General features: G+C 45.3%; 1 protein-coding gene and 1 long non-coding RNA gene across 8 annotated transcripts in view; one reads left to right on the forward strand and one right to left on the reverse strand.

The window, feature by feature from the left end:
• LOC144327031 (uncharacterized) overlaps positions 1 to 20,379 on the reverse strand; it is a 218,479-nt gene extending 198,100 nt beyond the window's left edge. The window contains exon 1 of the long non-coding RNA XR_013392010.1: positions 19,994 to 20,379. This is a non-coding gene — a long non-coding RNA (uncharacterized LOC144327031). The remainder of the gene's footprint in view (positions 1 to 19,993) is intronic.
• The window catches only part of ADAMTS9 (ADAM metallopeptidase with thrombospondin type 1 motif 9), a 136,751-nt gene continuing 131,641 nt past the window's right edge, over positions 16,834 to 21,943 (forward strand). For 5 of the 7 annotated variants that reach the window (XR_003705384.2, XM_028719490.2, XM_028719491.2 and 2 more), the window contains exons 1-2: positions 16,834 to 17,067; positions 18,183 to 18,592. Coding sequence is in view for 6 of the 7 variants with exons in the window: in XM_028719490.2 (XP_028575323.2) it covers positions 16,962 to 17,067; positions 18,183 to 18,592 (516 nt within the window). In the remaining variant the exon portion in view is untranslated. The remainder of the gene's footprint in view (positions 17,068 to 18,182; positions 18,593 to 21,943) is intronic. The other 2 variants (XM_028719487.2, XM_028719489.2) reach the window with 1 other exon arrangement.

Below are 21,943 nucleotides of genomic sequence, written 5' to 3' on the forward strand. Positions count from 1 at the left end.
GCTCATGCTTGCTTACTTGTGAGGAAACCACACTGATTTCAGAGGGACTGAACAAGCATGGTAAAAACTCCTCTTGAGATAACAATAAGGGTGTGTGTGTGTGTGTGTGTGTGTGTACATACACAAACATACTAGGCAGTGTTTCACAAGCTTGGGCCCCCAGCAGCTGTTGTATTACAGCTCCCATCATCCCTGACCACTGGTCCTGCTTTGGGGACTGCATGATGACGTTCTTACATTTTTGTTATATAGAGGGAATATAACAACATTGAAAAAGTATTTGAAATGAGTTTGGCTAGAGTCTCCAAGGGCTGCTGCACACTAGACAAAAAATACCGCTCAGTGAAATATGAGTTGAAAGATGTGAAGTTGCTGAAAAGGCCGAAATAAACTGGGAAGCATCCATAAGCCATTGCAATTCCTCCTCTGTAAGATTCTTTCTCAATAAGGCTGCAGTCCCACAGTCCATCCAACACCACTGAAATCTACGGGCCTTCCACATTAGGGTTCATTTTAGTATTTATATAGTATGTCAGAGCAGGGACGGGCAAATGTTTCAGCCTGAGGGCCACATCTGAGTACAAAAATTGTATGGTATTTCACGAAAAGTATTACTGTCATCTGCAAGAGGGCTGGTACTGTGAATTATGAAGGGAGGAGAGCGAAAGGAAGTGAATGGACATTTGTTTGTTTGTTTGTTTGCTTGCTTGCTTGCTTGCTTTACTGAAAAAGACTCCTAAAAATAGCCTTTTCTGTATTTCAGATAACATGAGCTCCTTCTTTAGCATGTCAAACTGTTATGCTTTGAAAAGTGGACACACACATACACATGAATCTTTGCAACAACCCCCAAATGCAATGTTATTTAATCAAGTTTTTTTTCCAAGCTGCAGACCATACTACATTTCCAACTTTGGTTGGCACATCTGTGTCGTTGGCACAGAGACACACTCTCCTCTGTCTGCATGTGTGAGGCTCCTGGATGCAGAGCGATTGCAAGGGTTGTCTCCCCTTGGCCTCCCATCTTTGGCAGGCAGCACAGTCCTGCAAGAGGCAGCTGGTCTCCAAAGAAGCATCTGGATTGCGCCTCCATCACCTTGACAACATGCCAGCTTCCTTGGGCCTGGCAACTAGATCAGTGCATCCAGAAGAAAGCCTCTGGATTGTCCTGTCCGGGGTGGTCTGCTGCCTCAGACCAGAGGCCTATCCGATTAGCCCAGCAGCATCTTCTCACAGTGGCCAACCAAATGGTTATGGAAAGCTTGCACACAGTAGCCATCCTCCCACTTGTGATTCCCAGCAGCTGGAATTCCAAGACAAGGTGCCTCTGACAGTGGAGATAGTAGAGCTACCTGCCTTTCAAGGAAGCATATGAACTTTTCCTGATCTTCTCACTGAGGAACCCATGATAATATTCCAGAGGATGGTGTGCAGCTAAGGCCACATCCACACCATATATTTAAGACCAAGACCACATACCACATAACACCGGTCTTGAAAGACCACATAACACCGGTCTTGAAAGACCTGCATTGGCTCCCAGTACGTTTCCGGGCACTATTCAAGGTGTTGGTGCTGACCTTTGAAGCCCTAAACAGCCTCAGCCCAGTATACCTGAAGGAGCGTCTCCACCAACATTGTTCTGCCTGGACACTGAGGTCCAGCTCCGAGGGCCTTCTGGCGGTTCCCTCACCGTGAGAAGTGAGGTTACAGGGAACCAGGCAGAGGGCCTTCTCGGTAGTGGCGCCCGCCCTGTGGAAGGCCCTCCCATCAGATGTCAAAGAAATTTACAACTATATGACTTTTAGAAGACATCTGAAGGCAGCCCTGTTTAGGGAAGCTTTTAATAGTTGATGAATTATTGTAGTTTAATATTTTGCTGGAAGCCGCCCAGAGTGGCTGGGGAAACTCAGCCAGATGGGCAGGGTATAAATAAATTAGTATTAGTATTAATATTAATATTAATATTAGTATACTGTGGTACCACTCTATATCATCATGGCTTTGCCCTAACAATTCAGGGAGGTGTAGTTTTGTTTAGGGTGCTGAGAGTTGTTAGGAGACCCCCCCCCCTATTCCCCACACAGAGATAAAATTCCCAGAGTTCCCTGCAAAGGTGGATTGTTTATTAATCCAGAGAGAAGGGAAGGAAGTCCCATCATGCTAGTGGTGACCCTTGCGCTGGCAGGATGTGGTAGGAATATGGCCTTTTGAATGATGACCATTGCAACTATTAGATGCTGTGAAAAATATAACACATCTTTTTTTAAAAAAAATGAAAGACCTGACAACGTCACATTCATCATCTCTAGAATTGGCGGGATGGAAATAGATGTTCTTTCCCCTCAGTTTTATAAGAGTGAACCACAATTCGTAAATTGTGTAACAAGCTTTCTAAGCCTCCCAATTTCAATATTGTAATAAAATAAAAAAATAAGTGTTTTGCTTGTTCCAATTAGTTTCTGCTCTGCTACAAGGAGCCATTTCCCACCATGTAATGTAAAACAAGTACACCTATTTTTATCTGGCAAATATTGGAGGGCACTGAGTTATAACTAGTCTCCAGCCTTCTGCAGACACTCGCTCAAACACATGCACCCCCCCCCCCAAATCCCTGAGCGCTATGTGGGGCCAATGAGATATGGGGGGAACGGGGAAGTGGAAGCCAGAGGCAGAAGAACTAGCTACTAGGTAAGAGTCTGGTCACAAATTAAAAACCCTTCAACCAGTGCATGATCAAAAGCTTTTGCTTGGCAGGCAGACTTTTGAAAATTAAATGTATGCCAAGAACCTGCAGGTTTTTGGCTTCCTGACTAGGGCTGAAAATCTTGGATGCTGTAGGGTTTACAGCAAACGCTCTGACATAATAACTGAAAATATATTTGTAAGAGATAACCCTTCCTGTAAAGATAAGACTCACTAAATTCAGAAAATAGTAGAACCTCGGAAGAAAGGAGCAAAATCTCTGTCGAATACATGATAACTAAAGGGTGTAATGCCAAGAAAATCTGGGTTGTGCCCATAATTTAAGAGTGCAATGCTATACATGTCCACTCAGGTTTAAGTACTCCCAAATAAGGGAGAATAAGATTGCACCCTCAAATGACCAGTCCAGAGGTTAAGGGGGGAAACACTTTTCTGTAGATTATTTTCATTGGCAGAGAGTCTGAAACAGTTCTGACTCTGTAGAGACAAAGACATTTTGCCTAGTGTAACATTTCAGATACTATATTTGCTCTCTGAAATGTACTGGGTATGTTCAGTGGTTGATGGTTATGAGTCAGTTAGCTTGAGGGCCAAATTCTGTTCTGGACAACCTCCCTAGGGCCTCATGCCAGAGGCAAAAGTCGGTGGAGGAAGGAATGGAAATTTTGCCTTTGTACAGTGGGCAAGTTTCTATAAACACACCTACCTGTCTCTATCCTCTATTTAGGCAAGCAAGGGGCATTACCTGAGTTCATGGACACATTCCCACTGGGCCAGAGGGGTAGGGCCTGGGTTGACTTACGTTAGCCCATTAATTTCAGTGGGATTTTGAGCAGGTATAAATGGTGTTTAGATCCACAAGCTGTAGAACAAATTTGTTCATTTAGATATCAAGGTACAGTGGTACCTCGGGTTACAGATGCTTCAGGTTAAAGATGCTTCAGGTTACAGACTCCGCTAACCCAGAAATAGTACCTTGGGTTAAGAATTTTGCTTCAGGATGGGAACAGAAATCGTGTGGCGGCAGCGGGAGGCCCCATTAGCTAAAGTGGTACCTGAGGTTAAAAACGGACCTCCAGAACAAATTAAGTTCTTAACCTGAGGTACCACTGTATACTCTTTAGTGAAGTGTCATATGGAGCCCATGAAACTCAAAGCAAAGAAAACCATAGGGATATTGATGAAGTTCTATTACAGCAAAGGAGCATTTGTTCCTGGTATTTAGGCGCTTGCTTAAAGGATCGAATCCATGCCCTCCCCAGTCTGAGGTTTTACAGAACATGGGCTGCAGCTGCATTCATGGTGCTCATTAAATTCACTGGCTCTGATCTAGCTAACTCTGATTTGAAAGCTGAGGGACTCACCAGCTCATTGCAACCTAACATTTTTCACCAGTTCTTTTCGTCACACCTAATGTTGAGGACAGCATTGCAAATTTGGGAAAAGTACAAATTCCACACGACAGCTGCCTTCAGTTCGCTTACTGATTCGCGAAGTGAAAATTACTTGATTCTCCCCATCTCTGCCTGGGACTGGCTCTCAGGGGACCTGTTCACATGCAGATCCGTTAATATATGAACCAGGTCTAAACGCTGGTGAAAATCATCGGGCAAGTTAGCTGTTACTAGCTTAAGTCTCCCTGATTTGGTGGATTTTGTCAGGATAAAAATGGCAAACCTTTTCTAGGCTGGGCTAATACGCCCAGATATTTTGAATGAATATTCAAGCACATAGATTTGGGCTGCTCACTCGGTAATTAATCCGATCCTATAGAGTGGGGAGGATCTGGATTTCAGACCCACATAAACGAAACTTTCCTCTTTGTGTGTGTGTGTGCATAGTGTAATGTTTGCACTAATATTATATCCAGAGCTGTCTGTAAGTAAAAACAGATCCTTCATGATAGGGAAGCTATTTGCTGAGTTGGTATTTAGGATTACGGCTCCATTCCTTCAGATGTTGCATATCTATTCACTTAGGCTGCGATTTTCCTCCGGGCGTCCCATCTGCAAAGATTCACAACGCCGAGCTGTACGAGACTTGTCTGTATATCATCCAAACTGCCAATAAAAAGTCATTCAGACCCTATACCACCCAGGAACTGGTGGCCACAGCAGGGGCTGATCTATAATACCATTCCTCAGTTGATGGCTCTTTTAAGTGTAAGCATAAAAGTATGTTGATTAAGCCTGGAAATACAAACAACAGCAAAAGCATTTATTGTTTGACCTTTTAGCATTGAGTTTGGAGCTGGTTTTAAAGAATACAGAAGAAAAAAGCTAAAGGATTCAGATGGCCATCATTACTCTCAAAGGACGTATCTTTCCCCTCTTAACCACAGTGAAAGGAATGGGTTTGCCAATGTAGTCTTGTCACACGGCATAATATTATTTCAAAGGATTTAATGCCGAATACTGTTCCTTAAAGAAACCACCCCACTATCATATCCTTTCTCGAAAACATTGACGCAATCCTAAAGACTTCAGTCCTAGACACTTACATGGGGGGGGGGGGGGAAGCTCCAAGTCAACACAGTGGAAATTGTTTCTGAGTAAGCAGATAGGATTGTGCTATAAAAGTCACCATTCGCTTTACAGGCTTGGGATGAAATATTTTGGTTAGATGCTGGGGTTTCTTTCGCATGATTCTTTTTAGGTTGTCCAGGTTTCCTGTGTACTCTTCAGAATCTGGAGCAATCTGAGGATATGACCCCATTGGCCCTCTTTAATGCAATTTACAGACAATCTTGCCATTATGTTTTACATCTTACTTGCATTCAAATTATTTCTTTCTTGTTTAATTTGAGCCACCCAGAGAACTTTGTGTTATGGGGCAGAATGCATATGTAATGAATGAATGGACGGATGGATGGATCCTACTTCTACTCAGAAGTAAGTCCCATTGGGTCTAGTGTGATTTACTATCAGATAAGTGTGTATACTATAGAATTGCAGCTTTACTCAAATAGATACCACCAGTAATGTGTACAGCCTGATCATAACACTATATGGCCTGCTTTGTACAGTGTTTTGAGAGCTAGAATCAATACCTCACAGAAGGCAGAAACTTTACAGTATTTCCTAGTGTCTCTTCAGATACATCATATTTCAGTTTTTCCTGCCACTTATACTTCAGTTTTTTGTGGCTAGAATAAATGCAAAGTTTTCACTTGGCCATTGCAATTTCACAGGCTGTGAGTCATGTGATTGCCATGGGTGCCTATTGGCTAGTGCCTGTGACATCACTGGTGAAGAACAACCATATACTCCGTTCTCATGCATGCAACGTTCTGAGAATACCAAAAGTGTTTTGATTTCCTTTTGGGGGGTTGCACTGATCCAACAGAAGCCCTGAAACAGCCTTCTAAAATAAAACAAAGCACACACATAAAACCTAAGCTGCTGGATACCAGCAACTATCCCTCCCTCTCATCCCACCGGCAGTTTCCTCCCATTTCACAAACAGTTTTTCTGTCTCTTTAATTATTTGACATGCCGTTTTTCTTTCCAGTGCTAAAGCACACTTTGGCCATGTTTGATTTTTTTTTAAAAAGGAAGGGGAACCTGTGATGAGGCCATTCTTCTGCAGCAAGATGGTGGTGTCCTTATTGCCATCCAGGGTAAATCTGGACTAGAGCAGAACACTGCTCTAGCATGAACGGTGAAGGTGATGTGAAGAGGTTCTAATGTTAGTAATATTTATTTGGGCAAACATTTGTGGGCTCCTTCTGGCCTGCACATTGACCCAAACCACATCTGCACCTGATTGTGCAAATAATAATAATAATAATAATTTTTATTTATATCCCGCCCTCCCCAGCCAAGGCCGGGCTCAGAGTGGCTTACAAGCAATAATAAAAACAAATTGAATGATTACAACTTAAAAACAAAATTAAAATACAACATTAAAATATGAAAACATTAAAATATTAAAATGTAGCCTCATCGCAGGAGGAGAAGGAAAGGAAAAAAGAAAGAAAGGGAGGGAATCAAATTGGCTCCAAGCCAAAGGCCAGGTGGAACAACTCTGTCTTACAGGCCCTGCGGAAAGAAATCAGATCCTGCAGGGCCCTGGTCTCGTGAGGCAGTGCGTTCCACCAGACCGGAGCCAGAGTTGAAAAGGCCCTGGCTCTGGTTGAAGCCAATCTAGATGTTCACCTATCCATCCTCTCTCCACAATAGGAGGCACTGTCCAGCCTTGTGTTCTTTCCCCAACTAATTTCCCACAGGCTCACCTATTTTCTGCAGTCCCTTACCCAGAGCAGGTAACGTCAGAGCTCCACCACCGTAGACGTGGTTGACCTCCCTCAGCCTTCAAAGGCCTGCTTTCATCCCGAGCCAGGGCAGAACGCAAGAACAATGGCTTTTCAGGGAAAGTGTGCCCAACAGACTGAAGTAATTTTAAGAACGGATTGGCCTCTTTTGTATTCCCGGGGTTTATTTTAACTTGTTTGGACATGTATATTACATTAGTTACTAATAGGCTGATGTGGTTTACAAAAATTGGACCTTGCAGGGTAGTGCTAGCTAGTGGCTGCAAAGCATGTTGAGAAACATCCTGACATGCATCCAGGAACATACCTAATTCTGCCAAACATGCTTCTCGCACTCAGCTTCCAGCTGGTCTGGGCTTGTTGCTGGGGATGGTCGGGGGGGGGGGTGGGTTAACCACGATTTGCCACATAATGACCATATGCACAAAGTATAATAGAGTTTCTCTGCCAGTATTTGCACTAAGGGCTGCAACTCAGTGGTAAAGCATCCGTTTTGCATGCAGGAGGGCTCAGGATCAAACACACACACACACACACACACACACACACACACACACACACACCTGGTGGGGCTCGAAATATTCTTTGTCTGAAATCCTGGAGAGCTGCTGCCAGTCAGTGTAGGCAAAATTACATTTCCCAGGGCTTTTGTTGTCTGGGATGTCGCTAATGCAAATTTGAAGGCACCGGGGAATGAGGTTGGTGGTTGTTTTAATCTGGAGTCAGAAAACAACTTTTGAGGAACATGCAGCAGTATTTGCAATGCATCTGAACCGTGGCAGAGCTTCATGCTCCAGCACCGGGGGCGGAGAGCAGGTGGGGGCGGGGCGCACTGCCCAAAGGGGCGTGGCATGCGTCCTGGGGGCGGGACGCGCTGCCTGTGGGGGTGGGGTGCCCAGCACGAGCGGGGGGACAGCCGCGATGGAACCCCACCGGGATTGCGCTGCCGGTGCATCTGAACCCTGCAAGTTGAGCAAGTCCATGTTCTTCAGAGCCTATGAACTTTGGTGATGTCTCTTCTTTTAAATACACAAACCCACCAGTCCTCAAGGTTCTTAAATTAATCAGCTTAAACAAGATTGTTTCCTGCATTTCACATGCTTGAAACCTTTCTCTCTCTCCCTCCCTTACATTGTCCTCACTCTGCATTTCTGTAAATGTTGTTTTATTCACAAAGGAGTTTCCCTTATTTGTGATGAACTGAAATATTTCAATAAGGAAAGATGGCTAAAGTATTGCATATCAAGTATTGCGGGTTGATTGAATAAAACAACAAACTTTCTTATATAGACACAGACTTGGTAAAAACAAAACACTAAAAGTACATATACACCGTTTTAAAATATATCATAATTCTATTAGCCAAAGACAGACACAAACTGAGATAGAATATCCCTTTCCCTAGTCTTTGCTGCAGAAATGAGAATTCTAGCAATTATTTGCATTATTATTTTGTGTCAGCCAATAAGAAACGGGGTGTTATTAAGAGAAAGTAGAAAACAGAATCAGGCATACATGAAATTTCCAAAAAATATGGCAAGGTGATTCATATTACTGTAAACTCTGATTTTACAACCATTGTTTTGATTCCTGCAAGAGGAAAAAAATCAGTTCCCGGGATTGTTGATCTGGAATCACCAAGTGGCTTTTCAGTAGAATTTTCAGACCTGTGGGTTGTTTTGTGGATTTATTATGTACTGCATCATGGGACCTGCAGTGTCCGAGTTACTGAGCACATATAGGGTTCATAGGCTGCGCTGGTCTTATTAATTTCTCTTGCGTCCCTCCAGACTTCCTCAAACCTTTCAGCTGAGGTTTACTGCTAAAATCCAGTAAATCTAGGTAGCATCTGTTCTGCCAAAGTAACAGGGTTTAGTAATGATCCTATCCGGCCGAGGAGACATAATTTGAGCATACGATTGTAATGAAAGGGATAGGAAGAGTATCTCAAGAATGGCGTCCTTCATACAAACCCGCTCAAAGCGCTTTATTCAACATTCAATGCCCTGCCTTTGGTCCACCCACCATCAGATATATGGTTGGAGGATCCTTGGAAGGACCAGACTTCGGGAGGCCCTCAGCTCTGTGCTACACACTCTATATGGTCATGCAGTCAAGCATGGATCCCATTTGAAAGTGGCGTCACTGGTTACCCATTGCTAAAATGGTCATCTGGGGGCAAGCTGAGGAGTGGCAGCATAGTTGGGTTGAGTCAGTATGAGGTAGTAGACACAGAGCGCCAATTGGATCTAGCCAGGACTCCAACGTTTACTGCCACGGAATCCACCTTGCCTCCCCTATGGCATATCTAACTAAAATCGAAGTGTCTAAACACAGAAGGGCTTTCACCCTGCCTCGATGTCATGCCCTCCCCTCGGCCGTTCTTGAAGGCTGATTGACTACCCAGAAGACAATGCTCCTGTGACTTGGGACAAGTAGAAACATTAGAGCATGTCCTTCTCCAGTACAGTGGTACCTCAAGTTACATACGCTTCAGGTTACAGACTCCGCTAACCCAGAAATAGTACCTTGGGTTAAGAACTTTGCTTCAGGATGAGAACACAAATCGTGTTCCGACGGCGCGACAGCAGCAGGAGGCCCCATTAGCTAAAGTGGTACCTCAGGTTAAGAACAGTTTCAAGTTAAGAACGGACCTCCGGAACGAATTAAGTACTTAACCTGAGGTACCACTGTATTCCAGAGTCATCCTTACTAGCCTGATTTCCCCACTACTTCATAAGTACCCAGAGCACACAGGACAATTTTACACCTCCCTGCTGCTCTCGGATACCGATCCTGCTGCGACGTATAGTGTTGCTAGGTTCTGCACAGCAGCGCTCGAGATTCGTAGGAGGATGACCTGTGCCACAAATCAGCTTTAATGAACATATCAGAGTGCTCTGTAAATGATAGTTAAAGCCTTTATATATCAACCTTTTGTGCTCTTCTACGCCCACCCAATATTCCTGACCCTTCTTTTGGATTCTTTTAGCTTCTTTTAAATTCTTATAGACTTTTATATTCACCTTGTCTAAATGCTTTTTAGATTTTAAATCTAAATGCTTTTTAGATTTTTAATGCTGGTCTATGACCGTAATAGGGGACGCGGGTGGCGCTGTGGGTAAAAGCCTCAGCGCCTAGGGCTTGCCGATCAAAAGGTCGGCGGTTCGAATCCCTGCGGCGGGGTGCGCTCCCGTTGTTCGGTCCCAGCGCCTGCCAACCTAGCAGTTCGAAAGCACGTCAAAGTGCAAGTAGATAAATAGGGACCGCTTACCAGTGGGAAGGTAAACGGTGTTCCGTGTGCTGCGCTGGCTCGCCAGAGCAGCGATGTCACGCTGGCCACGTGACCCGGAAGTGTCTGCGGACAGCGCTGGCCCCCGGCCTCTTGAGTGAGATGGGCGCACAACCCTAGAGTCTGTCAAGACTGGCCCGTACGGGCAGGGGTACCTTTACCTTATGACCGTAATAAAGATTTGCATTGAGTCAGTGTGAGAGGTAATACAGTGCCAGCCTGACTAGTGGTGCTGAGCCTGGTACTTGGGACAGGGCCTTTTCATCTTAAATCTGAAATAACCTTTCTAAGGAGGTCTATTTGGCACACAGCTGTTTGCTTTTAGACGGGCAGGGAATACAATTGTACAAGCTTTCCCTGAGCACTGCTCTTAAAAGTGTCATTTTGATTGCTGCTGCTGCTGCCTTTTAACCTGCTTTTAGTTTTAATTATGTGGCTTTATTGTGCTGCTGTTTTATACATTATTGTAAGCCTCCTTGTGTATATTTATGAAGATGGGAAAGGAGTGCAGAAATAATTAAAAAAAAATTTTTAAGATAGGAATATTTTCATGTGGGTGAACAAGGGATTATTTCAATGGCTGATTTCTTTCTGCACCACTTGAAAATACATTGTTAATTTAACAACAACAACAACATCAGCATTTTGCTTACTAATGTAAATGCTTGCTCTAAGCTTTCAACAAGCTAAAAAGCCCAAGGAAGCATAGCTAATACTTAGCACACATCTTTCGAAATAATCTGGAAATAAGATTGCAATAGATTTTATTGTGCTTTTTCACATGGAGCGCCTTATGTTCCAATGGACAGGAGAAGCTATAAAAGCAATACTGTTACAATTATTGTTTGAACTATCCAGGCAAAGTTAGGCACTTTAAAATCCTGCTCTTCTTCAGAGCATTGTATTGTCCTCGTCATCACCAAAAATTAATTCAGTCGAGATTAATTCCCTACTGATATATAAACCATGTGGGTTGTGGAAAGTCAAAAGCGCATTCACTGGGCATGTTGGCAGTGGCAGTCAATCATCCCTGTACAAGAACGACACTGTGAATTGCATGTCCTTCTAGTTTTTTGTGGCATAGCAATACTGTAGCAATAAGGTCAACTGAAATCAACCACAATTACTTACCACTGGTTACAATGGTAACGTACCATGAAGGGAGGGGTCAAGCAATACTCATTTCCACATTTGTAAGAACTCAGTCATTTGGTGTGGCAGCACCTGAACTTTGGAACTCCCTGCCTATTGAGATCTAGCAGGCGCCATCTCTGTACTTTCTGATGCCTGCTAAAAACATTCTCATTTAGACAAGCCAACTTAGATTCTTAGAAAGTTGAGGTAATTTTAAACTGGTTTAGTATTTTCACTTTTGTGTGTTTCAAAGTATGGTTTTGAATTTTTCTTGTTTTGTCTTTTTGTAAACTGAGGTTGTTAGGGGTTTTGCTTTTACAGTCAAGTGGAGTATAAATTTTATGAAATAGATAGGTTATGGTCTCTCCATGTTTCTCATGTTTCCAGTCTTCAGTTCTCCATATTTCCACACCAATTCACATTTTTAAAAGTCCTCTATAAATTCATCAGCCTTTTGGTGCAATTTTTTCTAAAACACACATTTTCCAATGCTATTTCCCCTAATACACATTCACTAACGTATGCATTCTAATGCACTCCTTGCCCTACATGCATTATTGTGCATGTTACCTAGCAAGAGAACTGCACTGCAAAATTCAAAGAAGTGCAAATTTTGAAAAGTAGCTGTGTTATGGTTCCCATATTGTCTCGGAAGATGAAGATTCTCCCCTATCCCCAATACTATATAGATATATATGGCATTTTTCAGCCAGAACTCAAGGGAACTCAGGTGGGCTCCATTGCCATTATAAGAGAACAAGGGAGGTGTTCATGGTGAGTTCTGGCACTCTTTTTCTAGAAAAATAGCACTGTAGAGTGTGTGTGTGTGTGTGTGTGCGTGCGTGCGATAAAAATATAGATAAAAAACCTTGTTACATTAATTTACATTACATTACATTAATTTACTAAAATTAAAACACCCTAAAAACAGATTTACCTAAACTCTGCAACTTGGATTATTTACTAGAAAAAACAAATACCCTCGCTTGGGACTGCATACTGCTTGTTCTCATTGTATTTTATTCACTGCTTTTATTTTCTTCCATTTACTGCCCACCCCCCGCATTAAGTTTAACACAGAGAGCAGAGGGTCAAATACCCTTGCTTGAAATGGCTAGTGGAAACCGTTTCCCAGAAAGGCAAATTTCAGCTAGTGAGGTTTTCTCCCCTCAGGCCTGCTCTACAAGATGAGAAACGGCACCTATGAATAGGACCCTTGTCCTGCATTGAAGCTGCAAACCTTATCAAACCACACCTGCTCAACTTGTGACCTATACCCAACTCACCAGAATTGTGTTGGTGGGCTATGGGGTCTTAGTGCTTGATGACTCTATGGTTGTTGTTTTTCCAGTTTAGGCAGGTAAAAAAAAGCAAGCCATTGACTGGGTCTGTAATATTAGGGTATTTAGAGCCCTGTTCACCCATTACTTGCCTGAAAGGGCAACGTGGGTTGTTGTTTTTTAGGGGTTTAGTCCTGTCACCAAGGTTACATGGCTCCACCCAACCTCTCCCATGTTGAGGCTTAACTTTTCGAGGACACCTTTTCTATCCACACCAGTTCCCCATGTGATTTAGGACTCTGATCTTTCAAGGGTCTAAATCACACAGGGAATCTGTTAAAACAGCAAAAAATGTATAGAACAAGTTCTAATAAGTGTTGGAAGTGTAAAGAGAAAGAAGGCACGTTTTACCACATGTGGTGGAATTATAAAGTAGTCAAATGCTATTGGGAAATGATTTATAATGAAATGAAAAAAATGTTTTTAAGATAACTTTTGGGAAAAGGACCAGAAGCTTTTCTGTTAGGCATTACAGGCCAGGACTTGCCAAAATAATGGAAGAAACTCTTTATTTACGCTACAACAGCGGCGAGGATGCTACTAGCTAAACCCAAATGGAAAGATGACAAGATACCAACAGAAGAAGAATGGCAAGAAAAGCTGATGGAATACGCTGAAATGGTGAAACTTACAGGGAAACGAAGAGACAAGGACAATAGAGACTTTAAAAAGGACTGGGAACCATTTATGGTGAATCTACAGAAACATTGCAAAGAAGTGAACTCACGAGCAGGGTTTGAGTAAACACTTACAATTAAGAAAATAAACAAAAAAAGTTAAGAGACAATAAAGGGGTAAATAATAAAACATAAGATGTGACTTGGGAAATAGGGCATAAAAGTGATAAGAATATAACAATATTTAATTAAAAGATCAAAAAATTAAGGTACAACAAATTAGGCAGGACAAGCAATATTTAAAGAACGAGAAGGGGAAGCTGAGGGAAGCCATTGGAGGGGGGGGAGGGGGATCTATATATATTATATGTGATAATAATGATTTTGCTGAAGATAAAATTGTAAAACTTAATCTCATAGGGGGAATCTACACAGAGAGGAAGGTTCCCCACCTTGGCAGTTAACCTTCAACAACATGAGGTTGGCAGATGAGCTGCGCAGCCTTAGGGGTGGGACTAAACACAAGGCCCCACCACAGCCATTTTGTGTCCATGTTGCCCCTTCGCACAAGTAACACGCGAAGAGGGTTTTTAAGAAGCCAAACTCCTGGTCATGTTCACACCATGCATTTTAAAGCACTCTACTCCCCCCCCCCCCCCAAGGATTCTGGGAGCTGTAGGTGGTTAAAGGTGCCAGGACTTGCTAGGAGACCCCCTGATTCCCCTCAGAGTTACAATCCTCAGAATGGTTTTAACAGACAATCTCTTTTCACAAGGAACTCTGGGAATTACAGCACTGCAGGGGGAATTGGGGTCTCCAAACAACTCTCAGCATGTTTAATTCCCAGGATTCTTTGGGGGAAGCCATTGCTGTTTAAAGTGGTTTCATAGTGCTTTAAATGTACGGTGTGGATGTGGTCTTCTTGTCTCTCCTGAATCTATGGGGAGTGTGGCTGTCTCCCACACCACAGCTGGGGGAGAATGGAATAAGCCTCCCCACACGCTGTGATCCCAGTAACAATTGGGCTTCCCCACACCTACGATCAATTAAAGGAAAGTAGAATATGTCGCTACACAATGTGTATTGGGATAGTGTGAAGTCTGGCTCCTTGGGAACTGAAATATACTATAGTGCCGTCAGATGGGTGGCAGAGGTTGCTGCCGCAATGTTCTGCAGTTTTTTTGAATATTTGAAAAGGAGGAGCGGTTATGATCTGAGATTTCTGGCAAAAGTGACAAAGAGGGGTGTTGGGTTCTGGTGCAAGAGGTCAAAGGGGGACAAAGGGCGTAGCCAGAAGTTCCCAAGATGATCTCAAGCAAGACACCTCTAGTATAACCAAACCTTCGTCAACCCAAGCACTTGCTGGAGGGCTGGAGGAAGCTATTGTCCAGGCATAGGCAAACTCGGCCCTCCAGCTGTTTTGGGACTACAACTCCCATCATCCTTAACTAACAGGACCAGTGGTCAGGAATTATGGGAATTGTAGTCCCAAAACATATGGGGGCCCCCAAGTTTGCCTATGCCTGCTGTAGTCCAAACTCTGTGGTGAGGCAGGTCTAACCCACTTTATAGAACTGTTGTGAGGATGACAAATATATACTGCCCTGCCCCCAAAAAATGTGAGAAAGAAAATAATCAGCATGTTTCAGCTTATATTGTACTACAAGTCATACTTTAATTCAGGCATAGGCAAACTCGGCCCTCCAGATGTTTTGGGACTACAACTCCCATCACCCCTAGCTAACATGACTGGTGGTCAGGGATGATGGGAGTTGTAGTCCCAACACATCTAGAGGGCCGAGTTTGCCTATGCCTGCTTTAATTCACCATTAACTACCATTCTGGTTTGAGTGGCATCACTTTGGTGTTCCACTGGTGCCATATGGTGATTGGCCAGTGGGAGCTGTCACCAGCTTTGATTGATTGGGCCCACATATGTATTGGTATTGTGGTGATATCATCAGCGTATGCCATGATAGGAATAGCTGGGGGTGGCTGTCATTTTTCATTGTCCCCCCCTCTTTTTTTTTTTGCTGCTGCTGCTCTTTCCTGTGCTTTAGACAGAGCTTGGAGAACCTCAGGCTCCCTAGTAGTTAAATCACTGTAGGTTCCTATAGGTATAGTGGCAGCACCTAGCTGGGCCATAGGATCACCCTATCAAGCGTGAACTTTGGCTTCCTTTGAATTATGCAACTCATGTTGTGGAAGTTTACTCCGGAGTAAATCACAATGAATGGGGCTTACTTCCAAGGAAGTATATCTTGTTCTAAATAAAGCTTTACTTTGCAAGAGGTCCTGCGGTTTCACTAAGAAAAACTAACAACAACAAAATCCAAATAAGCAGAGAATAAACAAAAAAGCAAGGGAGAAAGGTAGGATTCTTGTGGCTGGTGACCTCTCTCCCCCCCCCCCCTTCTTTCTCTCTCAGTATCAAGGGAAGCGACAAAGGGTTTTTCCACACTCCATAAAGTGTTAATAATGCGCGCGATTGTTCCAGATTAACTCTCAGTCCAAGGAACGATAAATAGGTGCGAAGCTTGCCTGCTGCCGCCTATACTTTTCAAAGTAGCTTCTCCCTTCTTTTGGAAGAAAACAAATTATAGAGAAGGGGAGTAATTCAAGCGGGCAGTTTTGGCTTTCAGCAGACAGGGGTGGAGAGAGTGACGAAGGAGGAGTGCACAAAAGGAAACCGAAGAGCCGGCCACCAAAAACTTTTTGTGGAAATGATTATATTGTGCCACATTTATTGGCAGCCCAGGCTGCCGAATTCAACCACCCCCACCCCCAACTCCGGCCCTGATCGCTCTTCCAAAAACTTAAGATCTCGGATCTCTCGTGCCTTTGGGCTCGGTTTCGGAAGGAGGCCCAGCCCTTTCGATTTTCCACCCGAACCTGCAAGAACCAACGTTTCATTTGGAAAGGCGAATCCCAGAGCCTCGCTGCGGGACACTCTTCTTGCAAGTAACGCGGGGGACACGGACGCACGCACGCAAGAAACTCCTTCTCTCTCAATCCCCTCCTTAAAGGGAGGCGGGATCTCCGGGCATTTGATCTCTGCGATCCCGCCCCTACTCCGGTATCCTAAAGTGGTTCCCAAGCACTCTCTAGTCCGGCAGGCAAACGGGGGGGAGAGGGAGAGAGGGGTGGGTGGGAGAGCAAAGGAGGCAGCCCACCAAAAGTGCAGCGGCGTCTTTCCCGCCCCCCCCCCCCCGCACGCCAGCCCCTCTTCCCTGCACTATGGTGCACCCGATCCACCGCGCTCGAGTCTTTCCGCTCCTGCCGATCAACAACTCTCCAGAGCGGGCAGTGGTGGCCACAGCAGAAAGCGACTCGGATCGGAGGGATCCCCACGTTTAATAAAAGTGAAGTTGCGGGAGGTGGAGGAGGGAGGGAGGGAAGAAGGAGAGAGGGAGGGAGGAGGGGAGGCAGCCAAGGAGAGTGGGGGAAAAAGCTCTCTCTGAAGTTTTGGCTCCAACAACCCCCCCCCCGCTCTCCTCGCTCCCCCCCACCCCACCTCCAAGCAGCAAGAAGGCGAAAGAAGGGGACGAAACGGGGGTGTGGAAAGGCTGACCCGCTGCAACGGAGCGGCACAAACCACCATGCAGCTTGTGTTATGGGCAGTGGGATTAAGCACGCTCTTCCTGCAAGACTTCTTGAATGTAGCCGGTGCAGCAGCAAGGAAAGAAAGGTTGCATCTGAGACAAGGTAAGATACAGCAGCGCCTTTTTTAAAAAATAAAATAAAAATAATTTTCTTTTTCTTTTTAAGTTTGCCATTGCTTTGCTTGTGGCGGGGTGGGGTGAAGGGGGTGTCACGCTTTTCTTTTCAACGCGGGGAGGCAAATCTGCAAAGCGCAGAAAGCGTTCCTAAGCAATTGGAGCTCCAGACGTATCCAGTCTGCTAGCAGCTCCGCCTACAAATATATGTATGCTGTGCTTAAGATTTCGAAACACTTGCAGCCCCGCAACATTGCTGTCGGTTTGCTTTTCTCTTTCGCTGCCTGTGGCTGGAAAGCAGCCTCCCTAAATTTTTTTTTTTATATAAAAAAACCAAAAACCTAAAACTCCAGCACTTGTGCCATGTGTACTTCTGCTGCAAACAGCTGGACATTTCTGTTCGCTCTTTTTGTGCTCAGTGTTTAAAGGCAAAAGTTTTGCATTGGGGAGGGCGGGGGGAAGGCTCGGAGCTCCTGTTAGCAAACCTGTTAATTCCCTCACCTCCTGAACGTTTCCTTCGGCTGAACTGAACTGCTTGGCTCAGCCTCAGAAGGATGCTGTTTGCAGTGGCCCAGCACTAAGTGCTTTCTTTCCAGAGCCGCATAGGGCTTTAGGAGATGTCAACCTTGCGGTGCACATAACATTCATATATACCTGTGTGCATTTTGCGGTGGTTAAGGAATTTTACGTCCCGTTTGTGCAATTGTGCTGCCGAGTGCATGTGCTGTTCGCAGTGCTTAGCATGGTTACATAAGAGTGGAAAGTTTTTTTTTCCCCTCACAGGCAGCCTCTGCCCTATTGCTCTAAACCGCCAGCCTCCTTTACCTTTGTGAGCGTTTGCAGAATGCACATCAGATATTTCAAGTGAATGAGGCAAGTTAAAACTCTTGAGAAAGATGGGCAGTGTTCAGAAAAAGCACCTTCCACAGTCACTTACTGTGTCTTTCCCACAGATAAGGAAATGGCCCCGCTATGGGGCAGTTGCTGGTTTCCCTTGGTACTGGATTTCTCACAGTCCCACAGGGTGGAAATAATATTGTATACTACACAGACGCACACACTTGCATCCGCTCACAAGGGATCTGTTTTGTTCCCTCTCGACAGCCAAACTGCTGGAGGCTCTGAGTGAGTACGAGATAGTGACCCCCACCCGGGTGAATGAGTTTGGAGAGCCCTTCCCTCCCAAGGTCCACTTTCGAAGGAAGAAGCGGAGTCTCCATTTGGACGCTGAGGCCTGGGGCCCAGATGCTACCTCCTCCTCCTCCCCATCTTCCAGTGCCGTCCAAGCGCACTATAGGCTCACAGCCTTTGGGCAACACTTCTTTTTCAACCTTACAGCCCATTCGGGATTTATTGCTCCTCTCTTCACTGTCAGCTTCCTGGGAGTACCTGAGGTTAACCAAACAAACTTTTACACCGAGGAGGAGGAAAGTGACATTAAGCACTGTTTCTACAAAGGACATGTCAATACCCAGCCCCAGCACACAGCAGTCATCAGCCTCTGTTCTGGGATGGTAAGTTAAGTGGCCTTCCTTGCTGGTCTTGGCTGTGGATGGAGTTTTGTTGTCACAAGATGGACAGCCCCTGTTGTTGTTTATAGGGGCAGGGGTGGGGTGGGGTGGAAGGAATTCATTCTCAGCCCTTGATTCTGAACCACACTTGGGGATGCTTGGGATTATGTCACACTTTTTTTAAACATCCTTGCCCCGTGGCTCTATTGGAACCTGTCTGCATGTAGGAGGAGTGCTGAAGTTAAAGATAAGGCTTTTAAACAAAGCAAAACTCCTGTTTGTTAAAAGTTGTTTGCTGATGGATATCGGAGCTGGCTGCTTTCCTTCCTTCAGCATCTCTCCCTCCCCCCTCCCCCCCCGCCTTATTTACAAAGCACTCTTTTAAAAAAAAGTGAAACAAAAGTTAAGGAATTGCCATTGTGGTCCGAGGCTAGAGCAGTAGATCAAAAATCAAAGGATTCACTTTTGAGGAGAGCTCGTTTTGATTGATGGGGAAGAGGGAAAAGCGATGCGGGGAGGGAGAAAGGAGGGTTGGGGGGGGGGCAAGGATCTGCCAGGAACAAGCAGTGATCATTAGCAAATTCTGGGGTTTTTTTCTCCCAAAGGTCATTAGAGCCAAGTCCTTCTCTCCCCCCATTCCCATTGACAAACACATGAGCAGTGTCCAGCCAAGGAGACTTAACAGGGGAACTGCAGGGCTCTGACGTGAGGCTGGGATTGCATGGGAGAGGAAGCTGGGAGGTGGGGTTACCCCAGACGGCTTTTTGGAGGAGGGGGCAGATGGGTGGGTTTGATGGGAGGAGGCTTCGCAGTCAGCAGAACCCCAAACAAGGGTGGTGCTCTGAGCCCGAGAGCCATTTAAGGTGGAAGGAGACAAATAGAAGCAGCGTGTGTTTTCCCCTTTTCTTCCCCCCTCGCTCCCCCTAGGGACGAAAGTTTACTGCTCTGCAACTTGGAAGTTTCTTGAAAAGTGTCCTTAAAGCCGGCAGGGCTCCTCTCTAGTTTAACAGGTTTTAAGTTGAAAAGCATGGCACGGTGTCAGACAGTGTGCGCAGTTCTTGCTAAGGAAGCCTGCCCGAGGATGGGGGTATATATTCAGGATAGATACTGCTACTTTGATCCAGTAGGTGGGTTTGCAGGAAGAGTGGTACGGTTCCCAGCTTTCAGAGCACCAAAAGAGTAATTTGATTACGCTGTCATTTCCCCACTTGGAAGAAGTCCTGTTTTAAGAAGTTGTAAGAAAGCCTTGGGTCCTGCTGTCGAAACCTGACGCTTATCAGCTTTCTGTCCCAGTTGCATGTGGAAGAAAAAAGATGAGAGGTTTTGCTTTTCTCCCCCTTCCCCAATCCCCCCTCTGTTCCAGAGAGAGAGAGGTGCAAGCAGCTAAGTTTTAGCCATACTTACCAGGCAGAACTGTCCTGGTGCTGGGGTTGCCTGGGGCAGTGCCCTACAGGTGTACATCAAAGGTGGGAAAGGGATCCAGTGACAGGTAGCCCGTTTTCTCCCCCCCCCCCCGCAAAACCATATTCCTTTCCTCCAAGATGCTGCTTGCGCAGTTGTAGTAAACCTCTGTGCCATTGTTGTTGTTGTGATGTTCTGATGCTTAGGGGGCGGAGGCAGTGGAGGGGAGGGAGGGCCCAGGGCTCTGCGGAAAGAGCCACCAGGGGGTGGGAGTGTGTTCTGCCAGCCCTCTAGACAAGCATGGCTTACCAGAAGAGGAGGGGGAATAACGCTCATTTTCCTAACGGGAGCTCAGGCACTGTGCCTTCCTACTGGGATCGACCTTAAGGGAGTCCAGGAACTTCCCAGCCTCTTCAGCCCGCTGGAAACTTAAGGTGGAAAGGCGAGGAAGACGTCAAGAGAGATCTTCCCTCCACAAGCCCCTGTGGGGAATGGTGGGAATGGGACCGAGCAGGGCCCTGTTTGTAATTTGATTGGATCCGTACGAGGGGCCACGTCTGCAGCGAGTGTCTTTAAGTGTTCCTGAGATGTGATCTCTTGTGCCACCTCCAATCTTGATCGTGTTTGAGAAATCCAGGATGATAACCTACAAATAAGACGTCCAACAAAGCTGCATGTTGGAAGGTTCGGGACAGATGAAGCAAAGTGCTTCTTCACTCAGTGCATATGGAACTCCCTCCCGAAGGAGGCAGTGATGATGGTCACCAACCTGGACCTTAAAAGAGGTTTCTTTTAGATGAATTCATGGAGAAGAGGGCTCTGATGGCTCTTCTGTGCCTCCACATATGAGGGCAGTAATCCCACTTGTTGGAAACCGCAGGAGGGGAGAGTGCCCTTGTGTTCGAATCCTGGCTTCCAACAGGCATCCGGTTGGCCACAGGATGCTTGGACTGGATCAAGCCCATTGACTTGATCCAACAGGCTCTTCTTGGCTCTTTTGTAGCTTCTTATAGAAATCCAGCCTGAGAAAAGAGATGTTTCTCTCTCAGTTCACTGATCCATGCCCAGTGCTGCTGGTTAGTCCAGAAAAAGTGGCCCACCTCCATCCATCCAAGAATACATAAATACCTCAAGGTGCAGCTTGTGGATGGGGAGAAATCGGTGATGAGTAAAAGCAGAACATCTGAGAAATTCCCTCCTGCTGGCCTGCTCATTTGATTGCACCTCAGTGGTAGAGTTAGTGTGTGGTTTGCACAATTTTTAAAACAGTTCAAGGAGTCAAAGAGCAGGACAAAGTCATCTGCTTACTACTTCATTGTGGTACCTAAGATTCTTTTTGGCCGTTGAATTTATATTCAAGGAGCTGCAAGTAGACGTTGTTCCTCTGTGGCCGGGGTGGGGAACTTGTGTGGTCTTCAGATGCTGGTGGACTCCAACTCCCATCAGCCCCAGTCAGCATGACCAGTTGTTTGGGGATGATGGGAGTTGCAGTTCAGCGACGTCCAGAGGCATGCAATTTCCTCATCTGCAGGCCTTCAAACACGTCACGTAGTATTCACCTTAAGGAATCTTGGGAAAGAGCCAACGATGCAAAGCAAATACTATACATGCCATGTGTACCAAAGCCACCCAAAATACAGGTAGACAGTCATGCAAATGCAGCCTTTGTGCAAATTCCCATTCTTAGCAGAAGTTTAGAAACAGAATGGCCAGGTGTTTTCATGTTTTGGAAGCCACCCAGAGTGGCAGGGGCAACTCAGCCAGATGGGTGGGTTATAAATAATAAAATGATGGTGGTGATGATGATGATGCAAGCCGTGCCTGTTGGAATCCCTTCTTCTGCAAAGCTCTGAAAGGTAAGGAGTCCTGCCCTCTTTTGCCCCCTTCTGCCCTGTTTCAAAGTTGTTGAATGAATCTTCTCTCTCCTCAGCACAGCTCTGCTGGAAGTTTCAT

This window comes from Podarcis muralis, chromosome 2, assembly GCF_964188315.1.
Source record: "Podarcis muralis chromosome 2, rPodMur119.hap1.1, whole genome shotgun sequence".
Lineage (NCBI taxonomy): Eukaryota > Metazoa > Chordata > Lepidosauria > Squamata > Lacertidae > Podarcis > Podarcis muralis.